The sequence below is a fragment of the Scomber scombrus genome, chromosome 17, assembly GCF_963691925.1.
Source record: "Scomber scombrus chromosome 17, fScoSco1.1, whole genome shotgun sequence".
Classification (NCBI taxonomy): Eukaryota; Metazoa; Chordata; class Actinopteri; order Scombriformes; family Scombridae; genus Scomber; species Scomber scombrus.
The window spans coordinates 13,096,824-13,117,420 of NC_084986.1; the positions used below are offsets into that span (position 1 = coordinate 13,096,824).

The window sequence follows — 20,597 nt, forward strand, 5'->3', positions numbered from 1 at the left end:
TAATACTAAAGGCTGTTGAAAAAGATAACACAGTGAGAGATAAAGAGAGAGCAGGAAAGATAACCTTGATGAGAAGGAAGAGCTGGCTGAGGCAAGCCAGCAGAGACAGAAGGCCTCGCAGGACACAGTCATCCATATCCCCAAGCTATGAAAGGAAAATACAGAGAGTGATGATGGAGGGAGGGAACGGAGGGGGAGGGGGATAGCGAGGGATACACATTGGGATGGACAGAAGGTGAAAAAATGTAACAAATGAGATGGAGATAAAAGGAGGTAAACAGAGATGAGTTGTGAGGAATATGAAAGGAGAAAAGGTGAGGAAAGGGGAAAACCATGAGAGAGAAAAGGCATCCAGGTAGCAGGACGAAGAGGAAAAAGGGAGAAAGAAAGGAGTTAAAAGAGTTTTTAAAAAGGCAGTTAGGACCAGAGCTGAACAGAGCAAAAGCGAAAGAGCTCGATTTTTTAATGCTGCAATTATTAGTAGCCTACCAAATTGACGATACATTGTGAGGTGGCATGACATCATTTTTCACAGGTATTGAATTATCAGGCTTTACATCTGAGTCTGTATATGTGCAATAATGGTTTGGTAATGAGATTTTCTTTGCCTCAGGGGTGAAACTCTAGAGTTACTGCAACTAGTTGAACAAGATTTCACAGCAGCATTTTCAGTATGAAATTCCCTCTTTTCTTGTTCTGTTCCAATAAACCAGCACAGAAGAATAAAAACACTACAAACCAGCCGTTGGTTCATAACACAGGTGTAATCCATCATACACTGATGTTACTTTATATTGCCATGTTGTTGTATTGCTCTGAAATTACCTAGCTCACTTGAATTATTAGGTCAATACATCTTAAGAGACAATTTCACTTTATTAAAGGAATAGGAAGCCAAGAGTTAAATTAGAGGATTTACTCTATAGTTAGTAGGCTTTAAACTTAGCATAAAAACTGGAAGCAAGGACGGGAAACTCGCTAACTAGCTAGGTTCTGGTAAGCTAGCTAAACTAGCTGAAACTAGCTAAACTAGCTTACCAGAACCTCTAATGTTCACTAGCTAACACGTTATCTCTCTCTCTTTTTTTAAATTATCTGTACACAAATATACTGTCATGTACTGTTATGTGCTGTAACTAACTCCATATTTCACTTCCAGACACTAGAACAGTAGCTATCTTATCTTCTAACGTGTAGCAAGAAAGCCAATAAATATATTTCGCAAAATGTCATACTGTTTCTGTAAAGCTGACTCTTGAAACTTATATTATGTAATCCTTAACACGAACATCTATTCTGTATCCATATTTTTGTTAGTCAAATCCTGGATATTATCAGAGAGCTGTGAACCTTAACTCCTTCAAAGCTTCAAAACATCCCTTAAGAAACCTGACAGTGATGATGCAGATGCTACATCCATGCTTTTCTACACTCTACAGTCATTTTTTTAGTAGCTCAACTTTACGAGCCTATCTATCCTGAACCAGTCAGAGCTACCACTGACCTTAAGCTCTTTGTTATACTGGTCCATCTGAGACAGTTTGTCAGTGGTTTCCCTCTCCAGAGTATCAAGCTGGTCCTTCAGTCTTCGGCAGTTCACACTTTTCTCTGTCACACTTCCAGTCAAAGAGGTCAAAGTCACCGCTAAAAGGCAAAGGTCAAAGGTCAGCAATAACCGACAGAGGACATACTGAGTACAGTTTATATATAACTTCAACTTCAAGAAAGCATTTGTTACCCACAAGAGAGTTTGTTGAGGTTAATGTTTCGCAGCTTCTCTGTCAGCTTCTGTTGTTCTGGGACCAGCAGTGAAAGCTTCCTCTGCCAGTCCTGCAGCAAACACATACACACAGAGGTTTAAAACCACATTCCTGGGAATAATTTCAATGCAAAAGATTTGACAGGGCAGAAGAAAGAAAATCGCGTTTGACCTCAAACTGAATCTGCAGAGTGCTGATCTCTGTGATGCGTGCCTCCCTCTTCTGATTTATCAGGTCCACTTCTGCCTTCTGAATCCGCCTCTTGCTCTGGGCGTCACGAAGGTGGTCTGAGATCTGCTTGTGCTTGTTGCCCTGTGAGACCAGCCGATTGATATCAGCATGTACTCATTTGTTCATTAATGCTGCTTAAGAGTGTTTATGTGAGTGTTTGTGCAGTCTCACCACAGCTGCTAGCTCCAACTCCAGACTCATCTTTTTGGCCCTGAGTCGGGAGATTTCATCCTGCTCTCCCTCTCTCCTTCTGCCCAGCTCCTCCTTTTTCCCACGCTCCCACTCCTCTCTTCGCTGGCGCTCCAACTCCTGCTTTGCTGCCTGCAAGGACAAACAGTCACCAAAAGCAGTGATATAGATGTTCAGTATCTACCAGGTGAGGCTAGCTGTGTCACTCACCTCCTTCCTCTCCAGCTCCCTAATCCTCTCCTCCTCCCTCTGTCTCTCCATCTCTCTATGCCTCTCCAGCCGCCTCTCCTCCTCCAGCCTCCTCCGGTTCTCCTGCTCCCTGGCCTCCCTCTCCCTTCGTTCCCTCTCCTCCCTTTCCTCCCTGTCTCTCCTCTCCCTCTCCTTCCTTTGCTGGTCCTCTAGAGCCAGTCGCCGTTTCTCCAGCTCGGCGCTGCCTCGCACAAAGTTCTCCTTTAGCTTGTCCTCAAAAGATACTAAGAAGAGGAGGAGGATATAGGTAAAGCAAAGATAGGACTTACAAGCATAACAAAACATATATAGTTTATGAGACATGCCATACCGCTGCTCTTGGTCTTTTGTGCAGGATCTATCTCTGCTGTTTCTATTAAACAGGGAGTAATGTACGGTCCTGTTCCATTAACAAGCTCATTGGACTTGAATCCACCTCTGAAACAAGAAAAAAGGAATGTCTACTCTCGTTGTATTTCATTAATGAAGTTAAAGTGTCAAATTGTGTGTGGGTTACCTGAGAGAGGGAGGTACCAGGTCTTGTGGCAGTGTGAGTGGTAGAGGTCGGCCAGTTTTAGCCATGTCCACCAGGTGCATGGCCAGAATGAACTCATCTGCTCGCAGCTGACCATCTTTATCCACATCTGCCAGGGTCCTAGATACACACAATATAGTAAATACTACAAAAACGGTACCTTCCTGATCTGTAACTTTTTTGGTTAGAGTATTATGATTTTAAATCTTTTAAGGATATTTTATGGCCAATTAGGGACAAAAGGAAAAGCTGTAAACACAACCTTGACATATGATAACTTCATAAAGGTACATGTTAGCAACTTTATCATTTATTTCCACCTGGTTAATGTCCAATATTCACCCTCTTTTCAGCCCTGATTTGTTTTTTATCAACTCCTGAGGTAAACATCTATCTCTTTAGCAGCTAAATGCTCTGCTATGTTCAACCAATTAGTTGCTATCATTGCCTGTCTGTTGTTTGGTGCTCTTTGCAAGAAAAGCAAATCTACATGTTTCTCAAGATATCAAACTTCCTTTAACTGACACTTTTGTACAAGAATTAAAACTGAAGATGCTATAAATGAACTTAAAAGGGACACACACAGGCAAAGGAGTGGTTGCATAATACATACATACATACATAGGTAAACAAACACACACACACCGAACACTCACCAGATGGTAGCTAGCTGAGTCTGTGTCAGGTTGGATGCAATCAGCGCGTTTCTAACCTGAGGTCCTGAAAAGCGGAAATGAAATTTCAGCACAGTGAATTCTCACACTAACTAATGAAGACATGTTTGCATGTGTATCTGACTGCCACGGTCTGTTAAGTGGAGTAAAGAGCAATCATGAGAGTATGTGAGTGCTGTGTGACTGCGATGTGTCAAACCTCCACATTACCACATATGAGTGGTCAAGCAGTGCTGAGAACGTCTTGTTTATTTAGGTTGAAGTGTGTATGTGTATGTGTGTGTCATACCTGACAAGTAGCCACTCATGAGCTTGTCTAGCGTGTTGAACTGCTGCCGGTACTTGAGTCTAGCGGCTTGTGGAACGGCCCAATCACTCAAACCCGTCTTCGGAGAGTTACTGGCCAAGGACGTGGTGGAGGAAGAATTTGAACTATTGACAGAGAGAAAAAGAGGCATGTCGATATGCCGAGATATCACCTGAAGGGACACGACACAATCACATAATCTGGTCAGCGTTCCCTTTCTTCCTGCTATTCAAGCCTCGACTTAAAACCACTAATTGCTTCGTGACTCCCAGTTGTTATTTCTCAACTCTTAATTAGCTGTAGATGAAGCTGGTGCAAACCCCCACACCGACAATGACTCTCTGAAAAAAGACAGCGCTACACACTCTCAGGCTATACTAATCAGCCATTCTGTTTTTATTATAAACAATGCCACAGCAAGAATAGCAAAAGGATAGGCTGGGCCAATGATGTTAATTTAAGAAGAAACCATCATATTAGATGGCTGGAAACTTGCAATACTCCTGTGAAATGAAAATCGAGGTTTGAGGGAGACAATGGGGGATGGAGTGTGGGAGTCTCCCTCTGCCCAAGGGCTTTTTTCCGTGTGTTTGAGTATGCATATGAGTGTGTTTGAATGTGTGAATTAGTGAATGAGGGCTGTAAAATTCCCTCATGTTAAAACTTGTTATGGGTCTGGAAACAAAAACAAGACAGACAATTAAGACTTGGAGGTTAAAGAGACCTGGGTTGCTGTTGGATCAACCAGTATTTGACTTGCTGACACTCCGTTGCCCTTATTGATACTTGTCTTACCATCTACGCCTGAGGTCAAGACGTTTTGTACTAAACTGGACCATTCATAACATTGAAATCAGATACTGCTCCCGTATTTTCCCAAACAACACAAAACACAGAGAGGAGAACGACATTAGATACTACTGTTGTCTTTTTACAGAGAAACTGACTCACTGAAACTGAAACAAAACCTCCCAGACACCAGTTTCTTCTTTGTTCGCTCCTTATTATATCCAACCAGTGTAACTACTCCAGGCAGGGTTTAGGTGCTACAAATCCCTTTAGTTGCCATTTCATATTTCAACTTCAATTTGAATGAACAATCATAGCTGATAACCTGACACCAGCTGTTAGTTAAATTGGTGCACAGTCATTTCCAGAGCAGTAATAAATCTGCTGGTGACAAATAAACAGATGACCTAGAAACTGCATATACACTACATCTCCTTTGCTTTAGTTGTTCCAAAAACATAATTTCCTTCCATTTAAAAAACAATTTTACAGCAGTTGTGAATTCTCCATGTAAAAATGCCATTTGATTTCTGTTCTCCTCTAATGTTTGTGGCTTTGAACAAGCGACTTCCTACTGTTGCCAACTAGAACATCAGATTTCAAAATGCCCTTCCTGCTCAGCCCGTTATCTAACTGTTTCATCTCTGCCTGCATTCTGATCCTCAATCCCCTTTCCTGCAAAAGCTCTGCGTCTTTTTAAGCACTGAACTAATGGGCTGTCTGCGCGTGTGACTTAGACCAGTGTTGTAGCAGCCTTTCCCTTAAAACTACTGCATAATAAATCATACATTTTAAAGTAATAAAACTTGGAAAGGACCTACTTGATTCTAAATTTATGCTTCAACAGGACCCTGTTGTGCAGAGTTGGAGAGTGTGTGTGTGGTTTTCGCAAATGGCTTCAGGGTAAAAAGAAGGATCATACTGATCAGCTGTAGATAGGCTGAGACAACTGAATGTGGCATGTGTGAAATGACATGGCACTAAAAAACAATGTGGATCCAAACTATGGTGTAAAATGAGGACAACTGCCTGTGCGGCTAATGGTGCAGTAGGTATTTATTTACACTCACCTGCTGGATCCAAGGTCCAATAGAGAGTTGGCCTTTGACATGCCGGTGGATGGAGAAAACGCCATGGGAGGAGAGAAACCAGAGAGAGGGTGTGCTGAAAAACAGTTGGGGGCATTCGGTTAGTAGTTAAACATCATTTTGACAAATTGAAGATGATATAAAAAAAATGTCTGAACGCTGGTATGCATGCATATAGTATGTGCATATATTTTTCTTATGCAAGCAATCTTTATCGTACAGTGGTGGTGCAGTTGCCCTTGAATGTGTGTACATCTAATCTTATCTCCTCATACTTTACAGTCGCAGCACACAGAGCTCCAGCAGCAAGGTTACTGACATCTGGCTAAAAACAAAGCAATCACAACTGTCTGCAAGCCTGCATTGAAGAGGTTTAGCCCCAAGAGCTGTGGCACTGATATCGTTTCATCAGCAGAGGGATGCGAGATAAAGATTGAGGGAACATCAAATAATAGAGTAATTTCACACTTGCTCATTAGATTGCTCATTTCACAGCCAAAAACTGTACTTCAACAGATACAGTGAGATTAAAGAGAGTAGCCAAGGACAGATGGAGGAAGTGAGAAATGAACCAAGTAACATATAATAGAAATCCAAATAGAAAACCTGATAAAATTATTATGTATACATTATACTGTATATGCACACCCACACTTGATAATCAATCACTGTCTTTCGTCTAATAGGTACAGTACAGTGAGAAGACTGTTTGACTCATCTCCTTGGTGATGATAAGTAGCTCTTACTGCATACCTCAACATACACCCATTCTGTAAATACGGATAGCTCCAGTGTAATGCATGTGAGCACCTCGAGACAGACCGAAGACTTCAGGGAATAGGTAGGCAGATAAGGTGCAGCCCTTTCATGTTGCATGTAGAATCCACTGCATTAACACTGCGTCACTAAAGCCCAAGAGCTGAATAACTGATCTGAATAAACTAAATATTGCAAACCGGGATTAGGCTTCTCCTTCTATTTGTAAATCCATTACTAACATTGGGCATTAAGTTTCCCTTCATCTGCGAAGCTACTGGTTAGTTTCATTGGGGATTCAATAAACTGGGTTGCAATATTACAACTTCAGAGGTGTATTTGCTAGTTAGGGCATGGCAATGATTATTTATAATCATTTCGAATAAGTGTCAGGTGCTATACTGTATGTCAACCATATTATAAAATCTCTTTTACTCTTCACTCTTAATGTTTCATTTGTTAGCAAGTCAATGCTAACTTTGCCAGTTAGCAGCATAGCAGTAAGGTGTACATTTTTAGCAACAACTAATCTTGATATACTGTAAGAACTAATTTGTGTGATGCAACCTGAAATACTTAAGGGGTGTGTAAGTCTCCACTTTGTAAACTCTTACTTCATAACCTGGCTAATTTTAAACTTGTAAGAAGCTTTGCCAAGGGGCCTGGAGGTCGTGTCCAATTTTGAGTAAAAAATTTCAAATGCATAAAAAGATGAGAGCATGCCTGAGGATATTTATTTGTGAAGTAATTTTATAGACTACCTGCATCTATGTTCCCAGCTTTAATGCCACAGTAGTGGCTTTTTTTTTTTTTTTTGCACGTGCAAAAGTTAATATAAATAGGCTAGCACAAGCTTCTTATCTATGCTATTAAGAGGCTTTTGAAAAAAACTCATGTTCCACTCTCTTGCATTTAATCTCAAAATGACATGCACTACTGAAATATCCTGGTTATGTGAAATGAAGATTAGTGTAGCTGAGTGGATGGGTGCTTATCTGCTAATCAAAGTGTGTCTTTATTTGTCCAAACAGCAGATGGGTATGGTTCCACTGCAGAACCAACCTGCATTGTTGGGAACAAGAGGCGGGGTGATGAAGCTGACATTGCCGTTGGGGAGTCCGCAGTTTCCGAGGGAGTTCATGAGGGGCAGAGTCATTGGCACCAGGGGTTGCGCAGAGTGCATGAGGGGGTTAGCCAGCATGGGAGTTAGGATGGGCATGGCTGACATAGTTGACATGGATGACAGACCAACTGACAGGTTTGGCATAGAACCCATTCCTATAAAGAGGAAACACAGGCGGAGATGAAATGTTTAATTCAAAAAAAGTATTATTTTCACTTTGGAAAAGACTTTCACTGTCTTTATTCTTCAAAAGCTACCATACATTTATAAATCAATTATTTTTATGAGAGTAAAAACATATATATTCAAACCCTTTTGAAGTGAAATTCTACAAATGACTGGTTTTAAAACTGGAGTGTGCTGGTAATCAATTCATAAGAGATTTTTTTTTTTTTTTTACCAAAACGTGCTGATGAAGGGATGGTTGAAGCAGAATTGGAGACGGGAGACTGCTTCATGATGATCGGCAGAACGGAGGGTAAGTTTCGCCCCTGAAGTTTGAGTTTTATGAGCTTCATAGCGATGGAGAACTCCAGTCTGTCCATCTTCCCATCACTCTCAATGTCGGCAAGGTTCCTACAGTAGGAGATAGAAAGCTGAGTTTTAACATCATCTGTTCATAGCAATGGTGCATTCATGGTCATTTCTATCCTTATTGAGACAAAAGAAAAGGCCAGAGTGACTCAGTGACACAGGACGAGGCTCTGGTGGGATTGAATTCCAGTCATGTTATTCACACAAACAACACACACACATTGTCTCTTCTAATAACAGTACACACCCAAACTTAATCTGTTAAAAACACACACGCACACGCACACACACACACACACACACACACACACACACACACACACACACACACACACACACACACACACACACACACACACACACACACACAGTGTACTAGGTGGGGCAGACTGTGAAGGAAGTAAGCCCCCAACAGGACATTCAAAGCAAGCCAAGAAGGCAAAACTATCCCAGGCCAAAAAGAAATGTTGGACCTACTGACCCACTTGCTCTGGCTCAACAATACATTTTGGGTAATTTAGGATGACAAAGTTGTTTGTTTGTATTTACCAGATCTCAGCCAGGACAGAGGCAGGCAGGCCAGACTGGAAGAAGAATTTCCTGGCTTGTTCTCCTGCAGATGGACACAAATGTTTCCAGTCAGGTACATGCTACAGCTGGATCACTAACGACACTACCGGATGCACATAATTAACACATATTCAGTTTGTTTGTTATGATGACAGCTTACCTGAAACATAGCCAAGGACCGGGGCGAGGGTGTCAAACTGTTTGTCGTGTTTCCCCCTCTCCTCCGGAGTGATGGCCCACACACTGGCTCCACCTGGACAAAACCAAAGTGTGAAGTTAATTAAATTGGCAGTGAAACAACATTTTCAGAGCATCTTGTTTTCAAAAGTAAACTCTGTTGAAACGGGACTGCAGCATTGGCAAAAACAGAATAAGATCAGATTAAGAGATAATAATGCGTGATCTAGAAGAAAAATTGTTTAGAAGGTGAAAAAGTTTTTAAAATTTCATCTTGACCAAGTAACAGACATTAAAACAAACAGCAACAACAACAGAAAATGTAAATAAAACCACTAAAAAAGCTATACATTGTGATTATACACAATGCCGACAGACTACAACTATGGTAAAGGACATGCATACAAAGAGATCCTGCTTCTTGTAATACTAGCAAAACATTCATAAATATGATGATATAACTTTATAGATGAGGAGAGCTCAACAATTTTAACTGTAATGTGTGGGCTGCGCTCCACTCATAAACACCACAAATGTAGCAACACATTGAGAGTCCCAACAGCAGAGATGCTAATATAATGCTAAGTATAGTGTCTTTTTTACTCCACCATCCAAAGAATCGGCATCATTTCCAACCCAAATGAGATTTCCCTCCTCAGATGAAACCTCTCTCAACCAGCTCCCGACAATGATTAATGTATAAAAATGTCCAGTCAGCTTCTTTCACTCTTGCATATCTCAAGGTAAGTTCAGGGTTGGCCATGAATTAAATATTAAGTCAAATGTGCTGGGTGAGGGGTATGAAACTCATTTCTTACTCGATTTCATAAGACCGTCTTTAGTGGTAGGGGATGAAAAATGTCTAAATCAATTAATCATAAAGAAATCCATGAAATTAATCAAATCATAACACGATCATGGTTAAGTACTAAGTTTTCTTCATTTCTTTTTCATTAAACAGCCATTTTTTAAGAAGAGGATTGACTGTGTGGACATGATGCACACATGAATCTTTCCATATGGCAGTCACTGAATGGAAAAGAGGGTTTTAGATAAGGAGACAATGACAGATAATGAGCCCTGACAGCTTAAATAGAACAAAAAGAAGAGTGATGCACAAAAGAAGAACGAGAACAAAGGTAGTTGAGCGATGGATTAGTGTATCTACTATAAACTACATTAGAAAGTAGACACAGACAGGTTGATATAAGAGTCATTAAACGTATGTAGATACTTCAAATGTTACAAATTCAACTGACAAACCTCTGAGGAAATATTTTCTATCAGCTCTTATGTAGCTCACTTCCAAACCAGCTCATCTTCCTCTGCTCGACAGGGACAGACGGGCCTCCCTGATGCCAAAGGCTGTTACCATAGAGATCACATTGGGAACAAACCTCAAACAAAATGTTTACGGAGGTTTTTTCACAAAATTGATTTTAGTATAGAAAGAAAACAACATGTTGAGTTTGTGGACAATCTTTCCTTCAAAGCTGTAATCATCTAAAATTGGCTCAAAGCTCCCCTGAACATATTCCTAAATATATTATTTACCAAAAGAAATAAAAAACAAAAACAAAAACATCAGTCAAAAATCTAACTAAAGACCATGCCTTGGATAGAACAGGAGCTGTCATAAGAAATAAGTAATGTATTTTTACATACTGTAAGTATAATAAAAATAAGGACTTTGTACATTTTAGCACAACATGTACAAAGGCCACCGTTTAAACATTACAGTTGTTTAGAAGAACTGACTTTACACATGTTATCAGGCCATGGTATTTTATTGTTATATGATTTTTGCATACAATTAACACAGATGTGTGATTGCTTTAATCTATGATATCAGTATGCGTGTCACACTGATACACTGTAACACACAACACTAACCCTAAGATGTTAACAACAGAGCATGTCCTACATAAAAGTTATTACTCAGCTTTTCATGTAAGTATGAAGATGGACGGGTGTCCTTCCTCCTTATCTCTGTTAGATGCAAAAGATTCAGAGACTAAGTGTGAAGTCATATATATAAGAGCAAAAACTACTGTTTTTGTTGTAATATGGTAATATTATTACTGGAAAAAAACTTCAATGTCTTTATAATAGCTGGTATCCAGGCTGTAATTTATTCACCAGCTTCAGGAAATGCCACCCAGCCCATGATGGAACTTCCTCCCCCAACGCTAACCCAAACACCCCATCAGCGCTTGCTCGACTATACACACTCTGAGAAATGACACAATGTATTACTGAGCTCCAGTTACAGCACAGCAGTCCATTGTCTGTAGCCAGAAGATGAAACTGGAGCAAGTATAGAATTCAATCAAGTAAGATTCAACTACTTTCCCTAAATATATAAGAAAATACAATCAAAAACTGCCAGTGGTTACTGAGACAGGTGTGTTTGTTAGCAAGCATTCGTGCCAACCACCTTGAGCTGGTTTCAATATCTAAACAAACTCACTCTACCCTGAATCGCCATGATAACACCTGTTCAGGTACACGATTTTTCCCTGACAAAGCCAATGTTAACAGCTGCAGCAGTCCCCGACCTAGTTTTGGCATTGTCAGCAAAATGCAGCCATAAAAAGGGGAGTAATTAATCTAGCGCAGAGATGTGAGTATTCTTCACATTGTCTCGTTGGCTTTGACAGACCTCATTTAAAAGCTATTGTAAAAAGTGAGAAAGGGAGGCGATATTCAGCACAGGGCCACTGGGACATGTCACTAGCATGGCTACATACACTGGCCTGTCAATGGATTCAGCACCTGTATGAGCGAGGGCTGAATGCTCTGTGAATAAGTGGGCCACTGCAAAGCTTCTTACACAGCAATGGCACAATCCAGCAGGGTCTTCTCCGGCTTGACACTTGGGTTAGAAACATGTGGCCTCTCAGTGTGAGACAAGATAACGCGGTGCCAAGTTTCAGAAGTCGAAGCATGTAAAAATTAATTACAATGAATCTTTGAAGCTTTTAGAGTTTTTAAAATTGGTTATCTGAGCTGCCCCTTCTTTAAAGGACGTCAGACAAAGGACTGCAAATTGGCCCGAGAACTTAATGAATCATGTCTCGCATCCAAAACCACATGAAAACCGAAACAAATGGAGTAAAATGTTTGGTTGTAGACATGAGCGTGGTGTCAATCTTCTCTAACTCTCAGCAAGAAACATCTAACTATTCCTTCAAATTAGATTCTGTCTGATCTCTTAGTTATTTTCCCCCCAGTTTTCTACTGACATTTTGACTCTTGGAGGGCATTACTGTAAATCAGAACTCATTCTTAACTTGTCTGGTTAAGTAAAACCAAAGACATCCCTTAAACCTGCATGTATCCATCCTGAGCTGCACTGTCATGGCTGCCACCTGGACTCCAATACCAAGTGGAGCATATAAAACAGCTTTCAGCACAGCAACCTAGAGCACAAACCCTTCAGCGAATACACAAGGGCCCTTCAGCCAATATTGAGATAATATAACACAAAGTCCAACCACAGAAAGAAAAAACAAACAAACTACAGTATATAAGCTTGTGGAATAGCTTCCATAGCAACGTCGTCTGTGCAGAATTTAAACAAACTGTATCCTAGCTCATCTCTCCGGCAGCTGTGGCTTTACTTCCCTATGTCAGCCTGTGTGCTGTTGTCTAGGTGCTGTGCAGTCCTTAAGAGACGCTGGAGTCAAAACCTCCAAGCTCCCAGCACCAGTCTTCGGGGAAAACACCACATCACTGCTCTCACAACTATTTACATATCAAACGCTTCACCTGGGGAGGACAAGTTGATGTTTCAGATAGCTACAGTGGATCAACAGTCTGTGCACGCTGCAGCATTTCAGTCTGCGCACGCACACACACACACACACACACACACACACACACACACACACACACACACACACACACACACACACACACACACACACACACACACACACACACACACACACACACACACACACACACACACACTCTACTGTACACCTGTTTTGGAAATTTACAGACAAAATGACTTAGCAGTTGCCTCATTGCAGATCCATTGTGTAAATGAAAGTACAGTAGGTTTCCATGGAGAACCTTGTCACATACTGAAATTGTGTTTGCTTTTCTTCCAGTGTCTGTCCACTGGATGAGACTAAAGTAGTTGTCTTTTCTTTTTTTTGCAGTTTGTTATAATGCAGAATTAGTCATGTGGACAAGATGTATCTGACGCACAGAAACAAACAAAGCATTTCCCACAGAGGGCCTTAAGGAGCAGCAACTACTGTTCTATGATCAAAGGCTGGAGACAAGAGGATTAACACACACACACACACACACACACACACACACACACACACACACACACACACACACACACACACACACACACACACACACACACACACACACACACACTCGTGCAATTCTGTCCACATGAAGGACAAATGAGATGCATCACATCTCCTTCAAAACAGAACCACATACACACCCTGTACACCAACAATCACACACAAATGCCAAAATAGCTCATGATTAGCATAAAATTAATTAAAAGTAATGATCTAATATTCCTTCAAGCCCACTTTGTAAAATAGATTTGAGCCGCATATTTTACAGCTGACTATAACTTATTGGAAAATGTCATGGGATCAAAGATGGGTTTAGTGTGATCCTTCACTCCGGTGCCAGATCAATACCCCATTAACATGATCTCCAGGTTCTTAAGTCTCGTCTTCGCTCACATCACATAAAAAGGAGTTCAAACATGAGAACGTAATCACGCACTGACAAAAATGTTCTAAGGCTGTAGTTGATGAGAGTTTGAAAGAAAGGGCACAACACAGCTGCTTGTTGGTCAGCTGTCTCCTCTCCTGTCTGCTTTTTTTTTTTTTTTGCGCTGTCTTCCTCATCCATCTTTTCCCTTTAAGTTCATTTTGTCCACCCGACCCAAGGTGCGCATTCGCCTGTCGCTGACAAACACGTCATGATCACACACTTAACGTATGCACACCCAGGACAAAAACAAAGTGTTCTTACCATTCATGGCTGCAGGTGGAGAGCACGGGCAAGAGAGGGAAGTCCTCTACTCAGCTGGCTAGCTCACAGACATCTGCAGAGAGAGAGGGGGAAAGATGTGAGTGTGATTGTGTGTGTGTGTCACAGAGGAGTGTGTGTGTAAGCACACATAAGACGAGCATGCTAGAAAGATAGACAGAATGTAAATGCAAGAGGAGGGGAAAAAAAATCTCTCATCTCCCTGTTAACAATGCAAGGAAGGCACACTGAACAGCTATTACACTGAAGGACGAGAGTGAGAAGGAGGGACAGAGGAGGGGAAATAAAGAGAGAGGAGGGAGACAAAATGACAGAGAGAGAAAGGCGAGGATGAGGAGAATTGAAGGAAGAGCAGGGGCAGACACAATGCCAACAGGGAGGCAAGAGGAGCGACAGTTGAGGGATACAGTGGAGGGAAAAAATGATGGTGGTCTTGGAAGGAGGCAGCATTTATCACTGTCTGCTCTCAGATCACAGACAGCAGCAGTTTTTTTTGCAAATCCTAATGTAGTATCTTTATTACTCCAGGGCTAATTTTTCTTTGACATTTGGCTTCCTGCACAATTACAGTCCAATTTGGCTTTGTCTCTCTTAATTGGAACATAAATGTGTCTTTTTGGAAGATATCTACTTGTATTGTTAGAAATATAAACATTTGTCTTACCAAGAACATTCATATTTATCTTCCGGATATATTGGAAATATTTTACTTAATAAGGATGTGTCTTATTCTCTTTATTTGTTTGCCAAATAAAGGCAACAATAAACAATAAAGGCATCACACAGAAAATAAAGACGTATGGGTGCATTGAGTGCAGTCTGCATCCACTGTGGCCAATAGGCAGGGAGCCACCTGATGAGATTTCTCTGCGGGATATGTGGCAGTCTCCCAGGAAGTGGAAGGGACAGATGAGCCCCATGCAGGCAATATTCTTAAATTGGAAAATGAGCTTAACGTGAATGGGCAGTCATTTTTCAGCAGTGTGGCAAGCCCTGACACATAAAAAAAACCCCTCTGCAGGTGGTGGAGAGTCCATGTTTCTTGTAGCTTATCCCTTTCTTTTCTCATGATATTTATTTCAGTTCAAATGCTTTGTCAGTATATTCCCCCAAACTTCAAAATGAAGCAATACATTTCTTAATAGGCGCACTCTCCCTCCTTTTCAATCTGAGCCCAATTTCCTCTCCCTGCAATCCTGATCTTCAGATTTTATTAGACCCCTTTACTCAGACTTAACACTTATTTCCTCTTGTTTCATCCATCTATAGTATCAACTTGCCTATAGCTAACAAGCAAGGTTTCTCCTCCACTGTGATTTCTGTCAGGTCGGAGCAATCTCCTCTCTGCTTTCGCCAAATCATCCCTTCACACTCTTTATTCCCCACTTCACTCTGCACTATCTTTTCCATTTCAGCTTCCCTATTTCTTATTCATCCCTCACTCGAACATGCATCCTCTTGCATGTGACTCCCACCCAATTCCCTTCATCCCGCCTTCTCCTTCTGCTCTTGTAACAGTATTCCTCCATCACTGGCTTCCTTCTTTTCGTGTGAATTCCTGGAGGGGAGACTGTGGTTGGTGTAGTATAAATCATTCTCTGCACATGCCGACATTGCCAATTACTTAAGAGCAATGAACCGCTCACTGGGGTGTGTGCCTCTGCATACACTTGAATACATGCACTGGTGCAAGGTGACGCACAGCATGAGCAATAAACAATACAGTACACAAGCAAATATGAATGACATTTTAAGTTCAAAACCACAAATGCATCAAAGACACAACAATGTGGAGACAACATGATACAAAGGAAGCAGTTCCAAACAATATGTTAATTATATTCAAGCAATACCAATTTACTGTGTGTGTGGTCATCGACATTTGTCACTGCATTGTGGTTTTAGATCTTCTAATCAGGGTTTCTGATGTAAAGCAATGATTTATTTCCTTTTTTTTTTTTTTAGAAGGAAGTAGGAAATCAAAAGTCCTCACTTTTCAAACACACAACTCAATAAAAGGAGTGGGTTGCACCACCTGTACAGAGTGCTTGTAATGTCCTCCCTACAGTAAGTTCTTATTAGCTACAAGTGTTTATTCAATTGGGTTGCAACAATAGTTAAGTTAATAAAAAGTTATTGCTATGTTATGTTAACCTAGCTAACATTATTAAGGTGGGTCATTTTGTGAACTCAACTACATTGTGTTATTTTTGTCAAATGTAATATCATCCTCCCAGTCCTCAACATTATTAAACAGCAGTGTGTCAAGTGTTATATTGTTGTATATTAGTTTCTCTTTTACACCCTAAAATATAATATTGCTATTATTTAGCCAACGTTAGTTTAGTTAGTACCTCTACACCTGGAAGTCACTGGGTGTAAATGACATTATAACTATATATTATAACATAAGTTTAAATGTATGCAGTGTTGGTGCAACCACATTTCTTCAGTGTCATCACCCTGAGAGACTTTTCTGCCTACAATAATTAAATCCTCCAAAGAGATATTTCCAAAGGGCTCAAGTTAAGCTGTGTGGGTAGCGTGTTGTATGCTATACTGTATATTAAAGCTTCAGTGTTTCAACTGGTATGAGTGCAAGTATATAATGACAAAAAAATGCATTATTGGCTGCACTATTCTTTTACAGTGCAAGTCAAGTTCAAACAGAAGCTTTGTCTTAATAGCCCTCTGAGCTGTGCGGGTGTACATATGTTTATATAGCTATTCCATGTGCATATGCGTATTTAGCACACTTGCATCCGCCCTCATACACAAACATTCTTCTACCCTGAGGTGTATGTGTGATTTCAAATACAAGATAGGTATCTCCTATTGGCTGTGTTTAAGAGCCTCCTCTGTTCAAACAACACATATCCTGGATTAAAACAGCACAGAATCAACAGAAGGCAAAGAGGACACTCTCTTTATCAACACTGACTGAACCTTCTTTGGCTCACAACAAAAAGTTTCACTAAATTTTCTTGTCATTCCTAATTACCCCTTGAGTGCATGAAAGGACTTGATAACATCTGAAATAATATTACGTCTTTTTGATTCAATTTGACTTGTAGCTTGGACCTTGTTGATGTGATTGATTTTATGTTGCACTAACATACTGGAAGCATTTCACAATGTGGATGGCTCACAGTGCAGTTCTAAAGCCTGTGCCCTATATTCTTGTACTCAGACATGCAATCATGTTGATAACAATCTATAATCTTAACTGAAGATCCCCTAACACGCTTTTTCCTGAGCTTCCAACCTGTTATCACATGAACCAAGTTTCATACTTGAGGTAAAAAAAACTGGAGCACAATTGATTAATTGTTAACTGCATTGAATAACTGGTTGGAAAATAAGTTTGACTGCAAATCTTCGAGCCCATCTTTTAAAGGAGCACTGTATCCAAATCTAGATTTAAAGACCTTTTATCACTTAGAAAGCCTCTAACCAGGTGGCATGTGTAGTATGCTGTGTTTCCAGGGAGGGATGAATGGGCGGCAGCTGGACTTGGCTGTAGATGTCCAGTCAAGTTGTCCTTGATTCAATCATCTTTGGATAACCATATCCTGAATAAGTGACAATCTTTACAGACATAGTCCCCTATGTGCACTGAGAATATGGAGACTACATGGTGTATTAACAATAGACAAAGGATGGGTGGTGGTCAATAGAAGCCCTTTGCCCAGGGGCCCAAAAACAGGTTATTCCAGCCATGCACTTGATGATAGTTGAGGTGTATCTATGACAATTGAAATAGCTAGTAAGTAGAGATGGATTATTTTGTAGACTTGTTAGTTCCAGTTCAGTTCAGTCCAGTTTTAGTATATAGTTTGTGCTAATGGCTATCACAATTGGTCTAAAAATATATACATCCCTACATTCATTTTCATCCACCCTTTATGTGGGTTCAGGTTGGAGTGGCGGTAGCCCGAGCCCAGAAAGTAGGACAGATATTCTTCTCCTTTCAGCCTTGATGGTATATTGATGTTTAAAAATGTTAACGCTTGAGTGTTTTTGGTTTTGAGAACAGTGTGATTCAATTTAAGGGCCAGTGGTTTGCTGATTCACTGCAATGAGAGAGAAAATGAATCAAAGAACCTTTGACTCTGCCCTGCATGCTGATTGACACCTGTGTGCGCCACGCTGGACCAGTCGGATGTACGTATCAATGTGTCGGCCTGTGTGCATGAGTGTGTCTAACACACACTCCTCACACAGAGGGGGACCCTGTTCTAGCAGAAACAACCCAGGAAGCTTTGCCTAGACTGAGGAAGAAAGAGGCTAGTGTGTGTGTGTGTGTGTGTGTGTGTGTGTGTGTGTGTGTGTGTGTGTGTGTGTGTGTGTGTGTTTTCTCCCTATTGACAAGAGCACAGATACAAAGACACACACACACACACCTTTCACTGTTGTGCTGCAGGTGAAAATCGGGGACACTTTCACTAAGAGGAGTCATTTTTATATTTATCCTTCCGATACATTTGTGAGTCAGATCCAGCAATGATTCACTAAATCTTATTTTACTTCCTTTACACTGCCTAACCAAAACACTTAAACACAAACTGACCTAGTATATTGACAATCATCTGACTGTTTTATGATGAGCCTGAATGACCATTTGTGCCCCCTTCTATGACGTGTGTGTGTGTGTGTGTGTGTGTGTGTGTGTGTGCGTTATGCAATGCTTTGTTTCTTGGCAGGTGGATATGCAACAGTCCCTGCTGGGATGGTGCCAGATGTCATCGGAACTGCAGTTTAGGCGGACTTTGCCACTTCAGCAAAGAAAGCTGCCCCTTTCTGTTTTCACTGAGAGCAGCAGAACACACACACACACACACACACACACACACACACACACACACACACACACACACACACACACACACACACACACACACACACACACACACACACACGCACGCACACACACACACACACACACACACACACAACGCAATCTCTATAATTAGTCTATACTGCAGTAAATGAACACTAGCATGCATAAACTGCTAATGCGCCCCTATCATCTCATAGTAGACTGGAAAAGTGTACCGATGTTAAACAACGTAGAAGCCTGATAACAGCTTTCCAAGTCAGTGGCTTTAAAAATGGAGACAGTGGGATAACAAACACCAAACACACCTGACAGGCTTCAAACAAGGGGTCACACTGTCACTGTTAAAACAAACAGTCTAATTCAAGCAAACCAAAATTACAATATGCACTACAGTATGCTACATTCAATAAAATCCTACAAATGACATTAGGACCACTGTGTTCCTGTGTTGGCCACCACAGACACTCACTGGGCCCCCACAGACAGCTACAGAAACATCATAGTGATTTTATCCACCAAGATAAGCATCGCCATGAGATTAGTTAGAGTGTTGTGTCATTTCCAGTGAACACACCCACTCTGTGAATAGTACATTTACTCCAGGGAGAAAGGATAAATAATCTCTGGAGTAATATTAATAGGGAGCAAATCTCTTATTACACCATGCTTGCAATGGCTCTAAAATAAATGAATGATTTCAAATAATCTTATATCCAGCATTCATTGTATAGGCTACCGTGCATTCAAGACAAATGACAGTGGCAGTGGGAATAGAGCGTATGTCATTGACAGCATACGGAAAATAAACCAGACAGCCTTTTTTTTTTTGGCAACTTGAATATATAAAATTAACGTATCCTTTAATGTCAGATAAGGTAGTTGTTAAAATGCATTTTATGCAGCCCATATGGTCTGAAGAAGCTGTTTTTTAAGCTGTGTTCTTGATCGAAATCCGCAGACAATAGCTCTTACTGAAGGTTTAGTGACAGGATTTTAGAAATTCAAGTATTTTAAGGTAGAAAAAATACCAGATGTGCTGCAGCATTGTGATCAAAGCCACAATACGCTATCGTTACATTGCCTTGCCTTTCATGTGTAACGTTAGGCTTTAATGAGCAGGACATCCCACTTACCTTCCAAGAAAAGGTATAAAAAAACCCCAAAAAACTAAAAATACATCAACACAAGGTCAACAGTGGCATTGTCCAGCGTGTGCTACTTCTTCTTCTTGTCATGTTAAACATCGCAATCATTTCTGCTCATTTACCTGTTGCAGTAGAAAAGCGGCGGTGATCCGACATCCAGGATGGCAATCAGGCTGCTGAAGAGGGAGGAACCGATCCAGCAGCCTGGGAGGGTGTGTGAACCGGATATGGGCGTCTTCAGTCAATGGTCAATATATGTGCAATTACACATATAATATCCGGTCATGTTTGTCAAAATAAACCTCGTTCACACGCGTACTTTTGTAGTTGAATAACACTTTCTTTATTGAATTTTGGTTTTATTTCTCCAATATATCATTTGGAAGGTGTTTTTAGCTCAATCATAGGCCTAAACTACTGTAAAGGTCTTTCAAAACCTGGCAAAAAAACAACATAAACCCAAAACTTAATAACATACAATGTAATTCAGTTTAACATTCATACCTTACCCCAGTCTGAGCATCTTTATCTTCCATTATGTTCCATTTATGTAATGCATTTATAGACAGAGCAAAAGGAACTGCAGAGTGGAATTCACACTTGCCTATTTT

The 20,597-nt window shown here is 40.7% G+C and overlaps 1 protein-coding gene across 1 annotated transcript in view; it reads right to left on the reverse strand.

The window, feature by feature from the left end:
• The window catches only part of LOC133997181 (intersectin-2-like), a 35,175-nt gene extending 15,011 nt beyond the window's left edge, over nucleotides 1–20,164 (reverse strand). Inside the window, exons 1-16 of the mRNA XM_062436732.1 lie at nucleotides 20,109–20,164; nucleotides 13,984–14,056; nucleotides 8,945–9,037; nucleotides 8,764–8,827; nucleotides 8,081–8,256; nucleotides 7,620–7,835; nucleotides 5,784–5,877; nucleotides 3,907–4,049; nucleotides 3,600–3,663; nucleotides 2,926–3,063; nucleotides 2,740–2,846; nucleotides 2,391–2,653; nucleotides 2,163–2,312; nucleotides 1,932–2,072; nucleotides 1,743–1,830; nucleotides 1,505–1,644 (exon numbers count right to left, since the gene is read on the reverse strand). Of these exons, the coding sequence (XP_062292716.1) occupies nucleotides 1,505–1,644; nucleotides 1,743–1,830; nucleotides 1,932–2,072; nucleotides 2,163–2,312; nucleotides 2,391–2,653; nucleotides 2,740–2,846; nucleotides 2,926–3,063; nucleotides 3,600–3,663; nucleotides 3,907–4,049; nucleotides 5,784–5,877; nucleotides 7,620–7,835; nucleotides 8,081–8,256; nucleotides 8,764–8,827; nucleotides 8,945–9,037; nucleotides 13,984–13,990 (1,884 nt within the window). The 5' untranslated portion in view covers nucleotides 13,991–14,056; nucleotides 20,109–20,164. The remainder of the gene's footprint in view (nucleotides 1–1,504; nucleotides 1,645–1,742; nucleotides 1,831–1,931; nucleotides 2,073–2,162; nucleotides 2,313–2,390; nucleotides 2,654–2,739; nucleotides 2,847–2,925; nucleotides 3,064–3,599; nucleotides 3,664–3,906; nucleotides 4,050–5,783; nucleotides 5,878–7,619; nucleotides 7,836–8,080; nucleotides 8,257–8,763; nucleotides 8,828–8,944; nucleotides 9,038–13,983; nucleotides 14,057–20,108) is intronic.
• Between the last annotated feature and the right edge of the window lie 433 nt (nucleotides 20,165–20,597).